A 25,115-nucleotide genomic window follows, 5' to 3' on the forward strand; every position below is an offset into this window, starting at 1 on the left:
AATGACAAGATTTGGAGTTTTCTCTGGATTAAGATTTGTTAACTAGAGTTTCTATTTTCTTGGTATTTTTATAAGTAAAGCGCCTTTCCCATGTGTTTTTGGTGTTTTTGATGATTTTGGTATGTAAATAAACTATTTAAACCACTGTTGCTTCCTCGCCTCTATAACCTGAATACTCCAGCTACAAATTGGCGCCCAACGTGTATGAGGACATCTGCGAGCAATATCTGTGTTTCGAGCGGACTGTATATATTCGGATATTTAATTTGAATTACGTATTCTAAGTTATTTTCCTTTTCTTTACTTGGCCAAGTACTTGCTTAGTTCTTGTTTCCCTTGATTGCTATGCATTATGAGTGTGAATGTATATGTATATCTGGGGACGCCTAGATTGTAATTAAGTAATAGCATACTTATTTTCAGCTTTAGTTACATGTATATAAGTATTCAGAATATATAAAATATATAAAATTGTTCTTTAGTTCAAAAGCGCCTTATTATTTTAGCTAAACACCACATTTTCCCTATACCTTGAGACATATAGATACCCCAAAAGTGAAATTTGGTTTATTGTCACAGTGATATTCCTTTATAATTTCTAGTCATTTATTGTCTCATGGGTTTGAAGTTAGGATTTGATTGTTTTATAGATAAGGGTAATTGACAAGGCAGTTGACACTGACACACTGACAGCGACCATGACCTTGTGATATTGACAGCTATTTTTTTTATTTGTTTACATTTTTGATTTATTTTTTGCGTATTTTCCTTTCTGAAGTGTTTTGGAAAGTTTCAGTTGAGTATTATTGTAAATTTTCATAATATTATATATACGAGTTTTGTTGTTGTGACTTTAACTTTGTAGATTGTTTTCAGTAGCGAATTTTACATTCCAGTCCATGAATTTTGATGTTTTCACTTAGACATTGTCATCTGCAGGGTGTGTAATTTGAATTTCTAAATTTTTATAGTGCACCTTCGGGTTATTGAGTCTTTGTTTTTGCAATATTGTAATAGGTATTTGGTATTTATTCATTAGTATTTTATTGTTAAACCAGTGCTCATTTTACACAATGGCAGAAGCAGACGAAGACAAAACTCGTTCAATTATTTTCAATTATTATTGAATTAAAAGTATTAATATCTCAATTAAATTTGGAAATGCAGCATTTGTAGGGATGTACTAGGATATGGTTAATTGACATTGTTCCTCACCAATCTTCATCCTTGTCAAATTTGTCATGCTCTGTTTCAACTCCAAGTAATCTTCAGTACTGCCCTCGAAGATATGTCAGCTCGTGATCTGCTTTTCACAACTTCTACTGTTACAGATTCTACTTCGCGAAGAACCCCAATATCACGCAATACGACTTCTCATGTTAATCCTACCCCATCATCCAATATCAGATACCCAACCTCAATATTTCGAGATACAACATCAGTACAGAGTTATCCTTCATCAGCAATTCAATTAAACCCTCCAGTCCAGATATCTTCTTTTGTTTCCATGCCCCCTACACTACAGCAAAATTCTTTATCTGTTCAGGTGAACCCAACGTCTACATTTTAAAGATCTTCTTGCTCATACTTACCTTTTACATCTTCACCGAGATTATCTTCATTTTCTGGAGACAACAACAAAGGAGACGTTTCTTATAACCAATGGCGTCCTGAGATTGTCGGATTGGAAAGAAAAGGTCAATATTCTATTCCATCGATTATTAACACCATTCGTAGAGCCGCGCGAGGTACAGCTGCCGAATTTTAAATTGGTATTAATCCTCAAACAATAACTGATGTATTTATGCACCTCGGTCCATTATTTGGTGACATTATGTCTTCTGAAGTTCTATTTAATCAATTACATTCCTCTTGTTAGCAACTGTCTGAGTCTATTTCTGCTTGGGCTTGTAGGATTAAGCATATTGTGTTAAAATTAATTAAGGCTGGTATTTTGACTGAGTCATCTTCAAATAAGATCTTGAAAGAAAAGGGGGGTCACGGTGACTAAGTGGATAAGACGCTGGCTCGCTTAAATTTGACATATTGTTCTTGAAAAATTTACTAATATTGTATAAATTCTCTTTTAATATATTTTTAAACAAGTTAATAATATTTAATCTACAATTTTCTTTATCTAAAGTTAACATGCGGCGCTTATAAATAGCTTGTCTTGCGGAGGATAACACAACATTGCAGAGTTCTATATGATTGTTGTTATTAGAAGAAGATTGAATACCTAACAGTAAACCTGTTTTAAAGACATCACTATTCATTGGGAAATTTGATATATCGATTATTATCTTTTTAAGTAGATCTATAATATTTGCAAGACAATTACATTCTAAAATCATATGAATAATATCTTCTATATCTATTTTACATACAGGACATACATTAGAATCAATAATATTAACTTTATACAATTTATCCATAGTCCAAATTATAGTATGCGCTATTTTAAAATCTAGATCAATACTAGAAGGATTCTTATAATATTTAAAAAGATTTTTCCATACAATCGGCCAATTAAAATTTATATCATTCTTCTCTCAGAAATAATAAGACGTGGGATCGGAACCAGTATTCTTAATTAACAATTTATAACAGTATTCAGAAGTAATATCTTTTGACTTAACTCATACTGTGTATAACTGTAAAACCAACAAAAATAGGTTTACCTATCATATGTATAAGTGTAAATATGGTTAGTATTTGTTTATTCACGTATGACATGTCTGTATATTCTTCAATATCTGAATAAACATATTTACAAGAAAAAAAAAAGACGTTGGCTCGCTAGCCTGGAGGTCGGGTGTTCGATCCCTGCATTGGCCGAGAAAGTTCATCCAGATTTTTCGGCGTGATTTCCTCTTGTCAGTGATGCAGGACGGAGGGCCTGACAAGGACAGCTGTCTAGTCTTTCGGATGGGATGAAAAACTGAAGTCCAGTGTACACATTGGCGTGCACGTAAAAGATTCCTTAACAGATGGAATTCGATATAAGAGTAGGTCGTAGTGCCGCTGACCTGGCAAAATTTCCCTCATAGCATACTGTACGGCGTATGCCCGTCTTCATTGCCCAGTTCATTTTATTTTTAATGCAAAATTTTGGCATGGTCTTTGTGACAATTCTGTTAAGTTGAATACTAGACACAGTTTGGATTCACAAGTTTCTTTTGCTATTTTGATGACAGCTGTTCGTAAAGCTGAAGATGAACTTAAAGTATGCCCACCATATATTAAATCTAATATTTCCTGTTCTGGTCCGTCTGCATGTTCAATAGGGAATGTTTCAAATGATTTTAATTCAAGTTCGTCGTCATCTTTTGAAAAGAGGATTCTTAGACAGATATCAACATTATCTGATCAGATGAATAAAGTTACAACTAAATAAGGTGATATTGAATAGGAAAGAATTCGTTCACGTCCTAGGTTCTTTACGAGGCCTCCAGGTAATCATTTTCCTATGCCCCCCATTATTCCGCCTCCACAACCACCATTTCATCCAGCGTTTGGTCCACCACAGAATTTATCTACTTTAAGTCAGTTCAACAATTTGCCAAGGTGTTATGCTTGTAATCAGTATGATCACAGACGTGGAGATTTATGTTGTCTTTTAAACTGGACTTTGTCGAAGAGGCGAACAGTAAGTCCAGATCAATCCAGTGCCTCAGATTCTATAACAGATTAAGTTGGTTCCTCGAATATTACAGATATTATAATAAATGGTATGAACGGTTCTTCTTTGTTGGATACAGTCTCCATGGTATCAACTCTTTCAGTAGATTTTCATAGTAAATATTTATCCAAGTTTCAGATTGTTCCATTAGATGATTTATTGGATATTCGTGGAGCAGATGGTATTTCTGTTTCGTATTATGGGTACATTTCCGTCCCATTGTGTATTCCTTATTCTTCTGAAGAACTTCAAGTATTGATTTTAATTGTTCCTAATTGCTCTTTTAATTCACGGGTTCCATTATTAATTGGTATCAATATTTTATACAGATTTCAACACAACCAATTCATCAGATAGACCTATCTCTATACCCGGAAATGCAGTATTATGTCAAATTCAGCAGGTGGATATTGTCAATAATTCACCCACTTTATCTTCAGAAAATATTTCTTCAGATACCTGGCATGATTTATTTAATTCCAATTCAATTCATCCCCAATGTTCAACTGATCAGATTCAGCAACTTACAGACGATACTCCATTCAAACAAAGGCGTCGACGCATTCCACCACCAATGTTTCACAAAGTAAAGACCCATTTGAATGATATGCCCCAAGCTAAAGTAATTCGCCCCTCCATGAGTCCCTTCTCTTCACTCGTTGTTGTAGTCAGAAAAAAAGATGGATCACTTCGTTTTTGTGAGGATTATAGGAAACTGAATGCTAAAACTATTCGCGATTCATATGCTTTTCCCCGTATTGAGGAAACTCTCGACACATTAAACGGCCCTAAGTATTTTTCTTCTTTGGATCTCAAAAGCGGTTACTGGTAGATTGAAATGAACGAAGAAGATAAGGAGAAGACCGCATTTACTACAGGAAATTTAGGGTTTTGGGAATTCAGTTGTATGCCACTTGGATTGACAAATTGACCGAGCACATTCTAACGTTGTCTGGAGACTTGTATGGCAGATTTACATCTTTTTCACGGCTTTAACTATATTGACGACATTGAAAATTTTTCAAAAACTTTCGAGGAGCATATTCATCGTTTAAAGTCTGTATTATCACGCCTTAGGAAACACCATTTAAAACTGAAGCCAGCAAAATGTGAATTTTTAAAATCGTCATTAAAATACTTAGGGCATAATAATTTATGAGGAAGGTGTTAGGGCTGATCCAGAAAAAAATCATCTCTTGCTAATAGGCCAATTCCAACTAATATTTCTGAAGTTCGTAGTTTTTTAGGATTTTGTGGTTATTTTCGTATTTTTATAAAAAATTATTCAGTCATAGGTAAGCCTCTGACAGATCTGCTAAAGGGTGAATCTACATGTAAAAAGAAGAAATCAAAGTTTTTAAATTCGTTTTTTTGGGTGTCAAGAGTAGCGGTCAGCTTTCGGTAACTTAATATCTTGTTTAACTTCATCTCAAGTTTCGGCATATGCTGATTTTTCTTTACCTTTTCAACTGGAAATCGATGCTAGTACTGATGGTCTTGGAGCAATTCTATACCAGGTTTAGGATGGAATTCGTAGGGTCATAGCTTACGCTAGCCGCAGTCTATCTAAAAGCGAAAAACATTATTCTGCATATAAGCTTGAATTTTTGGCGTTAAAATGGGCAATAACAAGAAAATTTCATGATTATATATATGGAAATAAATTTACAGTTAAAACTGATAATAATCCACTCATTAATTTGATGCTACATGACATAGATGGCTTCCCGATATTTCTGCATATGATTTTTCAATTGCATATTTATTTGGGTCAAAGAATATTCCTGCTGATACACTTTCTAGGCTTCCGGTTAATATGAATAGTTCTGTTTTTTCTGCTATAACAGTAAACACGTATGTAAGGGGAAAGCGATGTGTGCTCGATGTGGACAAGATGGTCACGAAAGTACATCTTGTCAGCTCGATCACCATTGCATTAACTGTAAAGGGCCTCATTTAGCATATTCCCGAGAGTGCCCGATATGGAAAAAAGAAAAACAAAAGCAACAGGTGAAAACAGAGAAAAAGATTTCGTACCAAGAAGCAAGGAAGTTGGTTGAGGCTGCAACCCCAACGTTTGCAATATCCTTTGCAAACGCAGTCAAACCGAAGACCGCTTCCATTGCTTGTCAAACACCTGTTGTCTGGCCAGCTCAGACATAATCTTCATCGCTTGAAAAACCACCAATACCTCCCAAACCAATCAACAATTCTCTCAGCACACAGACTGGTAAAAAGTCTGAGTCTGAGATAGAGGAGATTGTGCCCCCCCCCCACTCCTCCAGCAAGAGGTGGAAATTCACCAAAACCCAACAAGGAAGGTTCTGGTAAGGGCGTTTCTCAAAGTTCAAAACTTAATTCCTTCCGAAGTCGGAAGGGTGTCCAGACCTTTAACAGTTTCGGGATACAGGACACTCTAATGGATGTTGTTGTTGAAATACATGACCCCAAACAACATCATAGAGGTCCTGTTAAACCTCCCTGAACATGGCTAATTTCATTATTCAATGGAATTGTCGTGGTCTTAAACCAAATTTTAATGAAGTCCAAATCTTAATTCAAAAATGTAACCCCTTAGCTATTTGTTTACAAGAAACTTTTTTAAAAACTTCAGATGTCTGATTACTCAGACATTTTGTTGCCTACCATCATTTTGCTAATAAAGATGGCAGAGCACACGGTGGTGTTTCCATTTTCCTTAATGGAAATATTCCGCAGAGTAAAGTCGTCCTCAACTCGCCTTTACAGGCAGTTGCAGTTAGGGTGACACGTCATATTTCCATTACACTTCTCTATGTATTTACCACCAAGTTTACATCTGAACCCCAGAGATCTTGATGACCTTGTTGCGCAACTTCCTCTCCCATTTATAATTACGGGAGACTTCAATGGTCATAATTCCCTCTGGGGAAGTCCAGATGATAACAATAGAGGTAAACAAATAGCGGACTTCATTAACCTCAATAATTTGTGTTTATTAAATGATGACTCGCCAAGTTACCTACATCCTGCCACAGCTTCTTTTTCTTCCCTCGATCTCAGCATTTGCTCTCCGGTCCTGTTTCAGGATTTTACATGGAGGGTAAATGACGATCTGTGTGGTAGTGACCACTTTCCTATCTTGTTTGATAATAATGGCCCCTCCCCGGTTCAAAGGCCGCAGAGCTGGAAGTTGCATAAGGCTGATTGGGCTCTTTTTGAATCTTTGTGTCTCTTCTCTTTTGATGCAAAAGAGTTAGAAGATGCAGACAAGCCCATGGTCTTATTCAATTAATCAAGATGTAGCTAAGCAGGCGATTCCAAAGATCACGACTGAGCCCAAACGTTTTAATAAACCATGGTGTAATAATGATTGCAAATCCACTCTGAGAATCACCCTTCCATGGACAATATTGCAGCATACCAAATGGTCAAGCCGAAGACTCGTAGAACCATACGCCAAGCAAAGAAATCGTCATGGCAAGGTTACGTCTCAAGGATAAATACCCGTACCACTTCCAAATCGGTATGGGATAGGATTCGTAGAATTAAAGGTAAAAGTAGTGTATTATCAGTTAACCATCTAAATGTTGATAATTCCACCCTAACAACATTTCCTGATATCGCCAATTCTCTGGCCGGTACTTTTTCATTCAATTCATCATCCAGTTTCTCCTCGGATGACTTTCGGGGCATTAAAAATCAACAGGAGAAATGGCGACTTAATTTTAAGTCCCGTAATGATGAATGTTACAATGATCTTTTTTCTGTTGCAGAGCCCCGGGACTCACTTAAACGAGCTCGCGATACCGCAACTGGTCCAGATGAAATTCACTATCAGATTTTAAAACATTTACCTTTTCTACACTCTTAATATTATTATATCTTTACAATCGGATTTGGGTTGATGGGAATTTCCCTCCTTCGTGGCATGACGCCACCATAATTCCCATCCCTAAACCGGGTAAAGATCTTACGAATCCTACCAATTATCGCCCGATCGCTTAAACTAGCTGCATTTGCAAAAGCATGGAGAGATTGATCAATCGAAGGCTTGTTTGGTACCTTGAGTCCAACAACCTCATTACAGATCTCCAATGTGGATTTCGGTCCCAAAGGAGCACTCTTGATCATCTCGTTAGATTTGAAACGTTTGTCAGGGAGGCAGTGTGAAGTTGGATCGTTTTTCGTTATTCGTTATTCACCATTAACGAATAACGAGGTGGATCACTTCGTTATTCGCGAATAACGAGGTGATCGTTATTCGTTATTCGTTATTCAGCTTTTTATTCGTGATTCAAATATGCAGCTAGCCATGACTAGAATGATGGATGTCAAGTATCCCCCAGTAGTATAAAAGACAGTAAAACGACTTCTAGACGAAACAGCGAATAACGAGCTGTTTGTTATTCGTTTTTCACCTCGTTATTCGGAATTCACATATGACGGGGTTCATGCATCTTTAATGAGGATAATTCAGGATTTAATTTATTCGTTATTCCTTATTCACCGCTTTAAAAACAATCTTGTTTATTTATCGACTATACGTCATTTAATATGTTTTCTACTGCTAGGGGATACTTAAAATTCCATTATTCTATCGTTGTATAGTGATCGTTTTGAATTAAATCCTGAATTATCCTCATTAAAGATGCATGAACCACTTCATATGTGAATCCCGAATAACGAGGTGAAAAACGAATAACAAACAGCTCGTTATTAGTTATTCGTTATTCACCGCTTGAATAACAATCTGGTTTATTTACCGACTATACGTCTACTAATGGGTTTTCCACTTCTAGGGGATACTTTACAATCCATTATTTTATTATTGCATAGTGATCGTTTTGAATTACATCCTTAATTATCCTCATTAAAGATGCATGAACCCCTTCATATGTGAATCCCGAATAACGAGGTGGAAAACGAATAATAAACAGCTCGTTATTCGTTATTCACCGCTTAAATAACAATCTGGTTTATTTTCCGACTATATGTCATTTAATGTATTTTCTACTGCTAGTGGATACTTTGAAATCCATTATTCTATTGTTGTATTGTGATCGTTTTGAATTATATTCTGAATTATCCTCATTAAAGAACCCCGTCATATGTGAATCCCGAATAACGAGGTGAAAAAAGAATAACAAACAACTCGTTAACGTTTTTCACCGCTTGAATAACAATCTGGTTTATTTACCGACTATACGTCATTTAATATGTTTTCTATTGCTAGGGGATACTTTGCAATCCATTATCCCATTGTTGTCTAATCATCGTTTAGAATTAAATCCTGAAATATCTTCATTAAAGATACATGAACACATTGTATGTGAATCCCGAATAACAAGGTGAAAAACGAATAACAAACAGCTCGTTATTCGTTATTCAACGCTTGAATAACAATCTGGTTTATTTACCGACTATACGTCATTTAATGACTTTTCTACTGCTAGGGGATACTTTGCAATCCAGTATTCTATTGTTAACTAGTGATCGATTTGAATTAAAACCTGAAATATTCTCATTAAAGATACATGAACACCTTCATATGCGAATCCCGAATAACGAGGTGAAAAACGAATAACAAATATGTTTTCTGCTGCTCGGGGATACTTTACAATCCATTATTCTATTGTTTTATAGTGATTGTTTTGAATTAAATCCTGAATTATCCTCATTAAAGATGCATGAACCCCTTCATATGTGAATCCCGAATAACGAGGTGAAAAACGAATAACAAACAGCTCGTTATTCGCTGTTTTCGTCTAGAAGTCGTTTTACTGTCTTTTATACTACTGGGGGATACTTGACATCCGTCATTCTAGTTATGGCTAGCTGGATATTTGAATCACGAATAAAAAGCTGAATAACGAATAACGAGGTGGCTTATTCCTCGTTACTCGCGAATAACGAGGTGATCCACCTCGTTATTCGTTATTCGTTATTGGTGAATAATGAAAAACGATCCAACTTCACACTGCCTGTCAGGGATGCTTTCATCCAGAAACAACATCTGGTTGCTATATTTTTCGATCTGGAGAAAGCATATGATACCACGTGGAAATATGGTATCATGCGCGACCTGCATAACCTCGGTCTGCGGGGTCGCTTACCTATCTTCATTAAAAACTTCTTAGAAATTGATATATTTATTTTTAATTATATTTTCTGTGATATTTGTTTTTATTTACATATATGAATACATCCCTGTGATATTGTTTTAATTTGTCTCGTTAAATTCACCATATGTTTGACGTAATATAGCCTGGTTGGAGCTGACGTGCCATTAAACAACATTTCATTTCTGCTATAACAAATTTTCATTAGGTTAATGTAGGTAAAATTGAGACTATTTCTTTAAATCAGGATGTTATTAATTGTTTTTATGTCCAATTCTGGATGTTCCCATTGAATCTACAAATTTACTTGACAATTCTCTCATCAGAAAGCCTCAAAATGATTGTTTAGGAATTCAAAATATTATTCATTTTGTAAAATGTTGATGTGAACCCTCTGATGTTTTTCTGTGTTATAATGACAAAGAATTTGCTGCAATTTTCGTCATTGGGATAACTTAGTTTTAAAAGATGGCATTTTATGTAGAAAGTTTAACTCACCAGATTCTTATGATATCATTCTTCAGATTGTTTTACCGACTTCGCTTCATTCTAAGATTTTATATTTGTTATATGATGAAATGGATCATATGGGTCGAGATCGTACATTGGATTTAGTAAAATCGCCCATTCTTGTGATCGCTGTACTCGTCGAAAAAACCCTCATTTGAATATTAGAGCCCCCACCCCCCGGAAATAGTAATACTTCTGAGCCACTTCAACTTTTTTTTCACTTGATCCATCCAAAGATAATATTGAAAATATTCTTATAATTACTGATCATTTCACTAAGTTTGCTGTTGCCATACCTACCAGAAATCAAACTGCTAAATCTATTGCTATAGCCTTAATTTATCTCTTTCTTTTTTTTTTCTTTTTTGCCCTATGGAATTCCTTCCCAACTACATTCAGATCAAAAGGACGCAACTTCGAAAGTAACATCATCAAAAAAATCTGTTCTATTTTTGGTATTCAAAAATCCGCACAGCTCTATATCATCCCACGGGCAATGGTCTCTGTGGACGTTGTAATCGTACGCTTCTTAATATGCTTGAGACATTGTCAGAAGAACAGAAGAAAAACTGAAAATATTATGTACAGTATTTAGTTTTTATTTATAATTCATGATTCAACTTCATTTTCTCCATTTTTCTTGATGTTTGGTAGAACCCCTAGGGTACCAGCAGATATAATTCTTGGCAATTCAATTTCATCTCGGCCTTCTCAGAAATCTTATTCTCAATTTACTAGATTTAAAACATTAATTAAATACAGTTAAAACAATTGCAATCGATATCATCAATTGAGTACAAGTTCAGCAAAAATTAAATATATGATTCAAAGGTACGCGGTGCAGGGTTATATTGTTATATTGTGGGAGATATTGTTTTAGTGAAAAATATCCAAATAAGAGGCAAGAATAAGTTAGCAGACAAATGGGAGAATGACTACTATGCCATCATTTCGCAACCGAATATCAGTGTTCAAGTTTTTACAGTTCAGGGAAATAACAGTTCAGAAAGACGCACTCTACACAGAAATCTTCTACTTCTAATTTCTTCAGTCGCTCAACCAATTTCTTCTACACCAGTAACATGTTTCAACCCCTTCACTGACCTCTGTGTATTCCATTCCAAAACCACGCTCGTTTGTTCCATTAGTTCCTGTTCCTAAGCCACGTTTGGATACATCGATAATTCATGACGACCTTTGTAACAAGGATAGTACTATTCCTATTGTACCGGTTAGTGGAAGTTCTACTACGAAGCTGTCTGATAGTGAAATTTTGATTCAGTTCGATTATGATGAAAATAATAGTTATAATGATGATAATAATTATGAAGATAATCTAATTCTGTTTTCTGATGATGAGCACAGGGATTCTATTATAGATGTATCTGTAAAGTTGCCCCATAGTTCCCTGACAGTGACATCGATAGTCAATTTCAGTTTCATTATTAGAAGATACGTGGCTTTTATGAAATAGTGGTAAGATATAATTTCCGATGGTATTGGCTATTGTTATTTTCATATTATACATTTAAAGTTTGAGATGCTAAACTACCATGCCGTTATTTCAGCTTTTCTGTAACTTATATCCGGATGTAATTTCTAATTTTAGGAACTTGGATCAGACACAGTTGTTTACATTTATTTGATTTGGACCGTTTAAGGATTTTGATTATGAATATAGTTTGATTTGGATTGTCCTTGGATTTTGATTTTTGAATTTCTCCTTATATGAGAGTATGTGTATAGTTTATTTTAGTTGGGTTGTTGTTAGTAAGTGTCGGGACGCCACCTTTCGGGGTGGGGTATAGTGTAGTAGGGTGAAATTTATTAATTTATAGTTGTATATTTGTAAATAAAGTTTATGTAAGTTATGGTGTGTGTATGTTGTTATGTTAGCTTAGTGTCTTGGAACCTCGCCAAGATGTAGTGTCCAGTGTGTGAGTCGTATTGTAATTGTGTAGTTTAGTGAGATGTTTTAATGGGTTAATAGAATTGGGTATCGAGAAATAGAAACCTTTAGATGGGCCTCAGTTATACTTCTAGAAATTTTGGTTTTTAATCTTGATTCATGGAGAAATAATACCGACACCAAACCTTTTGCAAATTTGACAACAGAACTTATATTTACTCATTGTTTGAGTGCATGTGCACATTTTTATATAGTCGGTTTAAAAATATGAAAACTCGTTGTTCATATTGAGAAAAACATAATGTATCCGCTTCGCCTGAATAGTTTTATATGCAAATATGTTTAAGTGTTTTGTTTGCTTTTTTATACCAATGTACAATTTTCTTAATATTATATTTTGTAGGAGCTGTAAGTCAGATAAAAACACCACCAGTAAAAGCAACTATCATGACTACTAAACAGATAACAGCATTTTCTACAGACGTTACAAGACTGGTTCAGTGGAATACAAAGTCATCCATGAGAGCACTAGCAGACGTTACTATGCCAACAGTTGATAAATTGAAAAAGACACCGCCAATTATTATTCAAGCAGGGCTAGCGTTATCGTCAGCAAAAAAATCAGATGTTAAAAAAACAACAAAGCCTGTACCATCAACATCATTGTTCGAAACAACAACAAAAAAGGCAACAACTTCATTCACCGCACCTGCACGTGTAACTAAAATCACCCCTACTATCACAAAAATACAGATAAAAACATTTACCAGTCCTACCGCGTCTACAAACCAAACTTTATCCACCACACCGACAACTCCAGTTACACCAGCAACACCAACACTCAAAACTACCCAAACACCCAACATTACAAAAAAGGCAACCATCCAGGCAACCCCAACCACCCAAACTACACCAACAACACAAACCACACAAACAAAACCAACTACACAAACGACACTAACTACACCAACAACACCAAGCACATTGGAAGCGAAAACAGCTAAACTAGTTACAAGTAAAATGAAAACCAAAGGCATACCCATAGAATCAGTTGGAACAATAACTACTATCAAATCTGTGATTTTAAAACGAGTTCCGCTTTCACCAGCTCAAATTGCTTCAAGAACCTCCAATAGAACCCCAAACAAAAGACGAGAAAAAGCCCGAGCAAGATATATTTCAGATTTTAAGCTTCATACAGAAGCATTCACTACAGATGTAATCTCACATTCTGCTTCTATGGCTCGAGCTGAGAAAAAACAGGCAGAAGTTGTGCGAGAAGAGACAATTGCAGACGAACCCGCGGTGACGGGTAATGCGGCAGCGGCCAATGATTTTACCGCCAGTGCTCAAAATGAGGATGTAGCAAAACCTCGTAATGGGAATTCCGGGAGAGTGGATATGACCGCTTTTTTACCTGATGATCACCAGCTTAATTTAACCAGATGTGAACCTGGGTTTAATGATGAATGTGATGTGAATAATTATGAAAGGTGTTCAACAAAAGGACGATGTATTTGTCTGCAAGGCTATTTACCAGATCGTCGAACAGGAATTTGTGTTGGTAAGTTTATAACCACTCCCATATTGTATTATTGTAATAGAAAGTAGAACATATAACTGATCCTCCTGTATAGGTTCTGTTCTATTTTAAATATATATGTTACATGCTTAGATAGTTAAAAGAGTGTAAACCAGGGCAATGACGGACTTATTTAAATATCAAATGAAGCGAAGCTTGTGACATTTTGATGACAGCTGACTTATCACGTCTGTTGAATTTTAACACACTAACGAAAATTGACACATAAAAGTTACTCCATTTAGTAATGTTGTGAACATATAGTGTCTGACTGCCTCATTGAAAAATTAAAATGTGGCATAGCTAACTTTTTAATAATTAAAGAGTTATTGTCAATCTCAGCAAGTAAATAAATGTAATGAATTTTTTAAAAAAATATCGTATTCAGAATAATCTAGGACACATCTGATTACTGAAAATGTAAGCAATGGCCTACTTAAAGTTATTAAGAATGCGTTTGCGAGAGAACCATGCAGGGACCGGCACATGGTGGGTGACCGATTTTCACCATTTTTTTTATGTATGATGGGTAACCCCTCCAAACCCCACTGCCACAATTTTAGATCAATCGAACCATTTTTAGAGCGTAGAAAAAAAAATTGAAATTTTAAGGCCAAAAAAGCCAAAAAATCATCATTTTCATGCCACTTTTCAATTATTTCGTACAACTAAACCACGGCGAGTAGATTAATGAAACTTTATAGCGTAGCAGATATGGTTAGTGAGTATACATTCTGAAAGTTTGATGGATTTTCATGGAGCGGTTTTTGGTATAGGGACTTATTGCTGCAAGGTTCCAAAATAGCTCAAGTTATGTATGTCATTTTATTCTATCTATATCTCACCCACTGCGGGTTTAAGTATTTTTTTGGAATGCTAACTGAAAAGGCAATGATCTATAGTATTAAGATCAAGAATAAAATTCGGTGGCACTCGACCCGTTTAGTAGTAAATAATTTCCATTTTTGTACAAAAATAACGATTTTTCAACAAAAATGACGAAAAATAAACCGCTTTATTTACACACTGAAAAGTGTAACATGGCACCTGAAACCAAATTAACGTGGATTCCAGTTCCATTAAGAGCAAGCCATAATAAAAATAGAAATAAACAAATAAATATAAACGCAGATTATATACTTATCAAAAAAGTCAAGTTTAAAAAATGTTCCATTATCAAAACGACAAATACTTCTTCCTATCCATCTATCTATCTATCTAGCTAGCGCTATCTATCTATCTATCTATCCAATAAGTATCTAATCACAAAAACTGAACTCAAAATTACACCGTTAAAATTTTCAAACGATGAAGTTTGAAAAGCTTAATTTACTGTAAATGCCAAAATAGCTGTTCTTGGTAAATACAATTAATTTCTCTAGACAATTTGTCAACATTTTATTAATTCGGCAATATAACCTCATGATCTAGTAGAAGGATGATGACTTTTTGAATAGCAAATCATAAAAACTAAATACTGTACTAGTCATATACATCTGTCTATACTTGACAACGAATCGAGCGATATTTCAAAAAGACAAAAAACAAATTCTATATGAGCGTAAGGTCACTATTTTAGCATACTCCCCGCAGTGTTTCGTTTGACTAGACCTAATCCCACTCAACACTGCCGTAATGAAAGCAAATTTCTGTTCCAAATTATGACTGGTCAATTGTCCGATTAACAACCAATACCTAACTGCGTAACAATATCATTCTGGTTTAAACAGAGTTTCAGATTAACATAACGTTACGTCATGATTCACGAAATTTATTACGAACTATTAACCAGTGCATAGAAGAATATTGCAGAAAAAACTAATTGCGTGACAAACGAGGCTATCAACATGTCTACTATGTAAACAATACTGTTTGGAGACGAACAATGCTTTCACCCTTTGTAATACCTTAAATCACTGTCCAAAGTTTTAGGGAAGACCCCAGATTAAACGAAAGACTTTACTTAGGAGCGATTTGATTGAACGGGAAGAATAGACACATTCCCTCAAAAACGTAAGTATCAGAAGTCAATTCAGCAATGGCCAGAGCGGCATTTCTCTGGCTATTGCTTCAGGAACATGCTATTATAGTTTCTTTCCGATAACTGGCTACTAAACCGCATTTTATTTGTGCAAAAGACTGGAAAATGAACAGCTGATTTCATCCGCCATCTTCGAGGCTGGAGTGCAAATCTAACTTCGGCCTGACCAATAATAATAATATTAATGTGTACATTTATATAACGCACGTACTCCATGCACAGAAGCATGTCCACTGCGCATACAATTAAATTAATTTAACTAATCTTGATAAGTCTTGATGTAAAACAAGAACGGGTTTGAGATGATTTAATGATCTCTGGAAGATTGTTACGAAGTTTAGGCGCATTCTCCGAGCACGATCCGTATCTAAATGATATTAATTTCCACCTTGAGCAACAAAACTGATGAATGTGTGTTCGGCCGGAGGTTATTCGGGGGAACTTGTCTGTGCGTAAAGTTAGTATTTGAGCTAAGCCATTCACACACTGATACTTCAGAACAGGAGTAATATGAGAGTGTTTTTGATGATCTGGTAAGAATTCGAGCTGCGGTATTTTCTACAAGTTGTTTTTTTTTTAACATTGGCACTAGATGTTTCTACTAACAAGCTGTTACAGTAGTCAATCCTTGGGAATACCAATGAACATATAAGTGTAGCAGCTGCTTCCTGGCTAATAAAGTGTTTATATGGCCAATGTTCCTGGACCAAATTCACAGTGTTTCATGGTACAAATATTGCATCTCGTACTACCACATCATTTGAACTTGTATTTTTCAGATGTGTATTTTGACCACATAAAATACATTCTGATTTACTTAATTCAATTAAATTTAATTTCAACACATGTCTTGTCTTCCTATCTTTAATGTCATGTGTACACAATTTGATGTCAGAATAATTAGGGAATGAAACAGTTTTTGAAATGGAATAACTTGCGATCAGCTGTGTATCATCTGCATAAGAATGTCGTCCTAGAAACCATGATTGTCGATTAGTTGTTCCAAATTCTTAGTATACATTATAGAAAGGACAGATCCAAGGACTGATCCTTGTGGAACTCCCGAATCATCTGTACCGGCCCTACACAGGGTTGCTGGAAGGCGGTTGCATGGGGCATTATCAGGCCTAATAATGCAGGCAATGAATGATTTTATTGTAAAAATGATGTCAAAAATGAAGTCATTTTCTTCAAGTTCGACCATCAAATTTAATATGAAAGAAATCCGTGCCAGTCATTTTGTCAAAACCAAATATTAGTATTAGTAGTCCTCAACTCCCATTATTAATAGAATTGTCCTCAGCCCCGCAGTGGGTGAGATATGGCATCATGAAATGTATATGTTTTAGCATATAGCAAAAACTACGTCTCAAAATAAATTCCTCATAGCCTCAAATGTTTTTGGGAAAATTTAATAGTCATATATATTGAAGTAGTAGACCTGATCATTCATAAAAAAATAATTTTAAAAAAATCAAAAATCAATACACAATTTATGGGAAATATTTGAATTTAGGGTGGTTTTTTTTTTAAATGACGTTTTTTGAGGAGCATGCTAGGCCTATGATCCCTCTCCAATTCTCCAATTAAAAAATACATTTAATGCATGTACGCACAGAACATATATACATGCAAAATATAAAATTTATTTGAAACTAAATCAAGAACTAAACATTTATGTTTATATAAAGTTGTCCGTTCCTTTAGTTTATATTATTTTGTTTTATTTATATTATAACTAACTTTGTAATAATTAAAGAGTTATTGTCAATCTCAGCAAGTAAATAAATGTAATCGAGTTTTTAAAAATATCGTATTCAGAATAATCTTGGACAAACCCGATTACTGAAAATGTAAGCAATGGCCTACTTAAAGTAACTAATTTTTTACGCGATGGCTAGGCTCTTTCTGTTATAAACATTATTTTATTGTCCCCTGCCTTTCGAAGACTAAGTCTGATAATGTGCATTTTTTGCTCTGGGTAAGCAGAGCGATAAGCAATTTGATCGGTAGAGACTTTGGAACACAATAACTCTCCTTCTAATTGAGGTAGAATGTTCAAACTTTGGTGTAGGCGTTTATTACATGCACGCCTTGATGGAGTTCGAAGATGAGCATTGTCTGCTTAGGATAAGCAGAGATAAGCAATTTGATGGGTTGATGCGTTAGGATACGATAACGATAAAGAAATGGACGACGCGGTATCGCCTGATTACACCGAATTCCCAGATGTCAACCGCAACACGAGCCCACAATGGATGGAAGGAGCACTGTAACATATTAAGGATTTTTTTTACAGTATCACAAACATTGTAATACACATATAAAGGGAGAAAACATGGACCCTATCACTGTCACTAGCAGATGTATGTAGTCCTCGGTCCGACCATGTTCACATCGCTTTTCCTGATGTCGGATGTCCTGGGACCTATGCCCCGTTGTTAATCCAGCCCCGGTGTCCACGAGTGTAGGAGGGGCTAATCATTAAATGTCTCAGCTACTTAGGACCATTTAAATCCCTGCAGTCTAGTCTCATTTTATTATATATTATCTGATTTTTTTTCTACCTCTAATATAAAAGTAGTGGAATATTACGGTCTATTTTAATCAAGCTTGAAATGAATGATGAGACGTAATTGGAATTTTGTAGTTCGGATTTAAGTGAGTTCCATTCTCTGATCTGATTGAGATTATTAATATTTCTAAGATGAGATGGCGATTTCTCTTTAAAAAAAGGTTAGAAATTAAGAGGGATCTAGTCAATCGATTAAATTAAAAAATAATTTTAGTTTGTGTCTTCGTCGACGTTCAGTTAATGGAACAAATCCTGTTTCTTTATAGAGTTTTGCATGGCTTGTACCTCTAGGATGATGAAAAATAAGTTCGTGATATTTCCTAGTTTTATTAAAAATACATAAAATACATTAGATTTATATACAAAGGCGATTTCACTGTTTATTGGTGTTGGTGGCGCTAATGGTCTTCCTTGGGTGGTGCTTCTGGTATTCTGGTATTATTGTTTCTGAAGAAAAAAGAAAATAAATTTGAGGCTCTCGGTAGTGTTTGTTCCACATCACCGGGTTAGGGCTAGGGATTCTTATATCTAACTGATTTTATTTACTAACGGTTAGGGATAGGATTTGATATATGGTTTGTTTTGGGTCAGGGTGGAGACTGGTCTTATTTAATCTAATTTACTGTGCACTAGGATGTCGTTCAGATTTTTATTTTTAGAATATGCAATTATAAGTTTCTGTGTGAATATTTTCGGGTGATTTTCTTGGAGATCAGTATAGTGTTTTCTGATGATTTTGGATGCACTTGCTACTGTTGCGCTAAATGGAACTACAAAAGGAGCTATTGCGCTAGCCGTATGAATATTCAAACCTAGGGGGGCTGTTGTTTTCAATTTGTCAATCCAGAATTTTTCTCTTGTTAGCCTAAACGTTTTAATTTCTTCTGAAGTTTCAAAGTCGCTCTTGGTCTCTTCTATTGGCGTGACAATGAGATCAGAAATGTCATGATTTGGTTGGTTGAAATGAATTGAGACCGGTTTGTCTTTTTTGGTGACTATGTCTGATCGGTGACCGTTAATTCTTTCCCGGAGTGCATTTTGTGTCTCCCCCACGTATTGCTTGTCACATTTTCCGCATGAAATTAGATAAATTATGTTTGAACTACTGCATGAAAGTTAATCTAATATTGGGAATTTTGTGCCAGATGTTTTGTTATGGAAATGGTCGGATATGTTTATGATTTTGCATGTTTGACATCTTGGGTGGCAACAAGTTTTGGTTTTAACTGCTGATTGCATATTATTTGTTTCTTTGGCGGCACGCTCAGCTAGAGTGTTGTTTTTTATACGTCGTAGATAGCGTTTGGAGTATCCCCTTTCTCTTAGTTTGCTAAATACCAGCGTACATGCGGACTAAAAGTCGGTCTTCTGAGTACATATCCTATGAAAACGGAGAATCTGAGATTTTATGATGCCAGAGAAGGTATGTTTGGGGTGAAAGAAGCTCTTGAACAATAGTTGATGTGTATCAGTTTCTTTGAAAAATACTTTAGTTTCTAGTTAGCCAGTGTTTTTGGTGTTGCTACTTTTAAAGACGGTGGTGTCAAGAAAATCTATGCTGTTATGACTTACATTTGCGGTTAATTTGACAGATGAATGATGATTGTTCAAAATGTTGAAAAACCTCCAAAATTCGTCTAGACTATGAAAACGTCATCTAGAAAGCGTCCATAAAAATCTGGTTTTAATGGACAGAGTGGCAGAACTTCCTTTTCCCACTCCGCCATGAAGAGGTTTGCATAACTTGGGGCAAATCGTTTTCCCATCGCAGTTCCGGAAGACTGAAGGTATACTTGGTCGTTAAAAGCGAAGTCATTCCTCCTCAGACAAATGTCGAGTAATTTGAGGATTTCTTCGTCCGGCCTGGATGCTTACGGGTTCCTAAGAAATGCTTTCCTAACTGCTTCAACTCCTGTGGTATTATCGATGTTCGTGTACATGGTCTGTACGTCAATGGATCTTAATATGGTGTGCTCGGGTGCTCTTAACTGTTTAATTTTGTGAATGAAATCGTTAGTGTCTTTAAGGTATGATGGGTGTTGGCATGCTAGGGGTAATAAGAAATGATCTATATATTGTGATACATTGTATGATTCGCTGCCACAGTCTGATATTATTGGGCGTCCCTTGGGTAATTTATTGGGTATAAACCATTCCGTTTCTGGATTTTTATGTATTTTTGGTAGCGTATAGAGATGTCGTTGTCGACAGTCAGATTTGGCGGAAAGATAATCATATTGTTTTGCTGTTATGTATTCCTTGTCTTGCAATTCACGTAAGATGTTGTTTATTAAAGTTGCGTTGTCCTTAAAGATGGGTTGGTCTAATTTAGTGTAATGTATAGGATTACTTAATTGTTTTTCTGCCTCTGAGATATAGTCTGCGCGATTCATTATGACACAACACGAGCCTTTGTCGCTTTTCTTAATTATTATGTTTTTGTCTTTTTTGAGGGTGTTTAATGCTGTTTTAGTTGCTCGGTTGAGATTTGGTTTTTGTGATTGTGGTAGAAGGGATGATATTTCTGTGTTCATTTCATCGAAAGTTTTTAGGATGGCTGGTGATAATGACTTTTTAGATGGTTTCCATGTGGATTTTTCTGTGAATAATTTCTTACCTCTGCCGGGTTTGTTCCTAAAAAAAAATAGGTCAACGAAAGTGTTCTTTGGAAGCGATCGGTTGCCTGGGTGATTGGGTATATGGATGTTATTGTAGGGGTTGGGATGAATTTAAGGCCTTTATCAAGAATGTTCATTTCTGGGGGGCTGAGAAGTCTGTCGCTCAAATTGACAACTGTCTGTCCCAAAGACAGCTTCCCATTCCTTTTCCCTAATCCTAGTTTAAATTCTTCATCCAGCAGTTGATGATCTCTCTGGCCGTGTCCGGGCTCCAGTGGATGGCGTGGTTACCTTTCAATTCAATTTTGCCCTTGAAGTTTGGTAGTGTGGTGGCGTTTGGTGAAGGTGCAGTGGAGATCAATTGGTTGTAGCTGGTGAGGTTTTGGTAGGCGATCGGATTTTCTTGCGGAGTCGGGAAGAAGTGGGGATCTGTGTGGTGAAGAGCTTGGTTGTTGGGAAAGCTGCTCTGGTCAACTTGAGTAGATCTAGCATCTGCTCGTGTATCCTTGGTCCACTTTCCCCCCTGTTGTTGAGTCCGACATGTATCACTAATTCTTCTGGTGCAGGTCCCATGTAGTTCTGGAGGATCTGTTTGATGTGGCTGATCTTGGCTCCAGAATAGCTATGGATCTTCCAGTCCCCGAGGAAGGATACAATCCTAGCCAGGTTAGAGGATCCAATAACCAGGGTCTTTGCCTTGACTGCTGGTAGGTACCACAAATCCTTCTCGTCTTTACGTTTGTAGCTATGGGGTCTCTTTAGTGATAGGTTGAGTGAACGTCTACATCTCGTGGAAGATCTGGTGGTGATTCTAGGGTTAGGAATGATGGGCGATCTAGGGGGCAGACAGTTGACAAGCGCGTTCATTGGCGATATAGATCCCGAGGAAGTAGGTGAGCCAGATACAACCCGGACCGAACTGGTTGATCTAGCTGCACGCTTCGAGGGAGTGTTAATGCATGTGCCTTCTCCAGGGGATAATTTTCTCTTGTTGGGTGTGTTTCGTTTTGGTGTGTCCCGGAGAAGGTTGTGTGTAATGTGCATTGGTGATGGGGGAGGATGTGTAACAGTTTTAGAGACCGTGGACTGGAGGCGATGGAACTCCGTCTTCACACTATCCTGAAGTCGCTTTCCGTAGGACTTCTTGGCCCATGCTAGGGCGTGGCTAGAGTACTCCTGTACAACATCTTTGGTAAAGTGACGTGACTTCAAGTACTCTAGTTTCTCCGCTAGCATGGCTCGGTAGTGTGTCGACAAGGATGAGGCGACGTCCTTGGCCCACTTCAAGTTCAATGTCTCAATGGTAGTGGCTATGGTAGGCGTCTTCATGGCCGGCTTCACGAACTTGTTCAGGTCTTGGATCTTCCAAGTGAAACTTCTGGTGGGTGTTCCATCCTCCTGGCTCTCCATAATGACCTGTAAGAAGGTTTTCACGATACCTGCATTCTCTGGAGGTGGTTGGCGCTGGTTTGGTTGTCGATTTGGTTGGCGCTGGTTTGGTTGTCGACTTGGTTGGCGCTGGTTTGGTTGTTGAGTTGGTTGGCGCTGGTTTGGTTGTCGACTTGGTTGGCGCTTATAGCGGAATCCAGGTGGTGGTGGTTGACGAAAGCCTGGTGGTGGTTGACGAAAGCCTGGTGGTGGTTGGCGAAAGCCTGGTGGTGGTTGGAATCTGTTCCGGAGCTGTGGCTATTCCATTGGTAGATGAGTGGGCGTCGGAAGGAGAGGGCTTCTGGTGCGGGACCTATCCATGATCCAAGAGTGGTGGTGGTGGTAAGGGGGAAAACTGTTTGTGTGGACGGTGTGCAAATAGGACAAGATAAGAAAGCTGTTAAGACGAGATACAGTAGAGATTAAAAAAAGGGGGGTTAAAATGTATATTTATATAGACTGTTTTGCAGTATTTAGCCAATGTGTTTGTTCACCTTGGTATGTGTTTTATGAAACTGAGAATGTGAGACAAAAAGTGTATGAGCAAAGTTAGATCTTCGAGATATGTGAGGAAATGAAATGAATTGAATAACTATTAAACAACTTTCGAATTAAGCTTGTGCTCGAGCGTGTACTGATTTCACAATGTTAATGATAACGTGAAGTAATGCAACTAAACATATAAAACAAGTATGAAACTGTGGTATGTGTTGTATGAAACAGAGAATGTGAGACAAAATGTATCTGAGCAAAGAGACGAAGTTAGATGTTCGGAATATGTGAGTAAATGAATGGAATAAATATTAAATACTTTCGAATCAAGCTTGTGCTCCAGCGTGTACTGATTTCACAATATGACTGATAACGTGACGAAATGTAATTAGAAATATAAAACAAGTATGAAACAAAGGGAAATCGTTTGAACTTTGGGGTTTATTGATTATAATTCCAATCGTTCAATTAAAAATATTCTAACGAATATAAAACTAAAATTACATAAGAAAAAAGAACTTACATATTATAATACAGAAGGGTCGTTCCTCGATTATATCGCGATGTACATTTCGGAGTGGTATCCTTTGTCAAGTTTTAAGTTTAAGAGAGGATAAGTCTCCACATAAGCACTGACCTAGGGTGATGAAAATTTGGTTCGTGATACTTCCTGGTTTTATTAAAAGTACATGCAATACATTAGGTTTATGTGCAAATATGATTTCGCTGGGGTTTTTTGGTGTTGGTGGCGCTGATGGTCTTCCTTCGATGTCGCTTGTTGTATTCTGATGTTTTGGTTTCTGAAGAAAAAAGAATAAATTTGAGGCTCTCGGGTGAGAGCCACATTAGTATGTTTCCTATTAAGGGTTATTTACTTTAATTTACTGTGCACTAGGATGTCATTCAGATTCTTATTTTTAGAATATGTAATTATAAGTTTCTGCGTAAAGATTTTCGGGTGATTTTCTTGGAGATCAGTATAGTGTTTACGAATGATTTTGGATGCACTTGCTGCTGTTGCGCTAAATGGGACTACAAAAGGGGCTATTGCGCTAGCCGTATGAATATTCAAACCTAGGGGGGCTGTTGTTTTCAATTTATCAATCCAAAATGTTTCTCTTGTTAGGCTAAACGTTTTAATTTCTTCTGTAGTTTCAAAATCGCTCTTAACCTTTTCTATTGGCGTGACAATGATATCAGAAATGTCATGATTTGGTTGGTTGAAGTGAATTGAGACCGGTTTGTCTTTTTGGGTGACTATATCTGACCGGTGACCGTTGATTCTTTCCCGGGGTGCATTTTGTGTCTCCCCCACGTATTGCTTGTCACATTTTCTGCATGAAATTAGATAAATTATATTTGAACTACTGCATAAAAGTTGATCTAATATTTGGAATTTTGTGCCAGATGTTTTGTTATGGAAATGGTCGGATATGTTTATGATTTTGTGCTATGGAAATGGTCGGATATGTTTATGTATTTAGTGTTTTTCCGATGTTTTCCGGTATTCAGTATAACATGGTGTTTTCCGGTTGTTTTCCGGTTGTTTTCCGGTTGTTTTCCGGTGTTTTTCGGTGTTTTCCGGTATATAGTATAGCCCTGATATGGTTATCAAATATTTCAAAGTTGTTTGAGCTGATTGTACATTATCTATATTAATATGGGATTCAAATATTTCAATGTTGTACACACATAATTTGAATACCGGTTATATGTTATAATACTATAATAAGGTGGATATAGTGATATGAATATCTAATATTTCAGCGTTGTTTGAACAGTAAGTACATTATCTGTAGTAATGTGGTAACAAATTTTCAGTGTTATACATACAGTAGATACATTGTCTGTATTATCTAGATATCAAACATTTCAATGTTGAACACACAGTTAGTACATTTTCAATGTTAATATTTCAATATAGAACATACAATAATAACATTAGTTATAATTATATGTGTATCAGATATTTCAATGTTGTTAAACAGTAGATACATTGTCTATAGCCATATGTACATCAAACATTTCAATGTTGTTCCAACACGAAATACATTGAGTATAGCAATATAGTTATCAATTATTTCAATATACAGTGAATACCGTATCTATAGTAATATTGATATGGACATGTTTTCATATTGTTTGAGTAGAGAATACATGATCCATAATGTTATGGA

At 36.2% G+C, this 25,115-nt stretch overlaps 1 protein-coding gene across 5 annotated transcripts in view; it reads left to right on the forward strand.

Moving 5' to 3' along the window:
• LOC126817145 (uncharacterized) overlaps window positions 1–25,115 on the forward strand; it is a 134,486-nt gene that overhangs the window by 26,927 nt on the left and 82,444 nt on the right. For all 5 annotated transcript variants that reach the window (XM_050543979.2, XM_050543980.2, XM_056100066.1 and 2 more), the window contains exon 2: window positions 12,606–13,766. In XM_050543979.2, the coding sequence (XP_050399936.2) occupies window positions 12,606–13,766 (1,161 nt within the window). The remainder of the gene's footprint in view (window positions 1–12,605; window positions 13,767–25,115) is intronic.

Source organism: Patella vulgata, chromosome 4 (genome assembly GCF_932274485.2).
Source record: "Patella vulgata chromosome 4, xgPatVulg1.2, whole genome shotgun sequence".
NCBI lineage: Eukaryota > Metazoa > Mollusca > Gastropoda > Patellidae > Patella > Patella vulgata.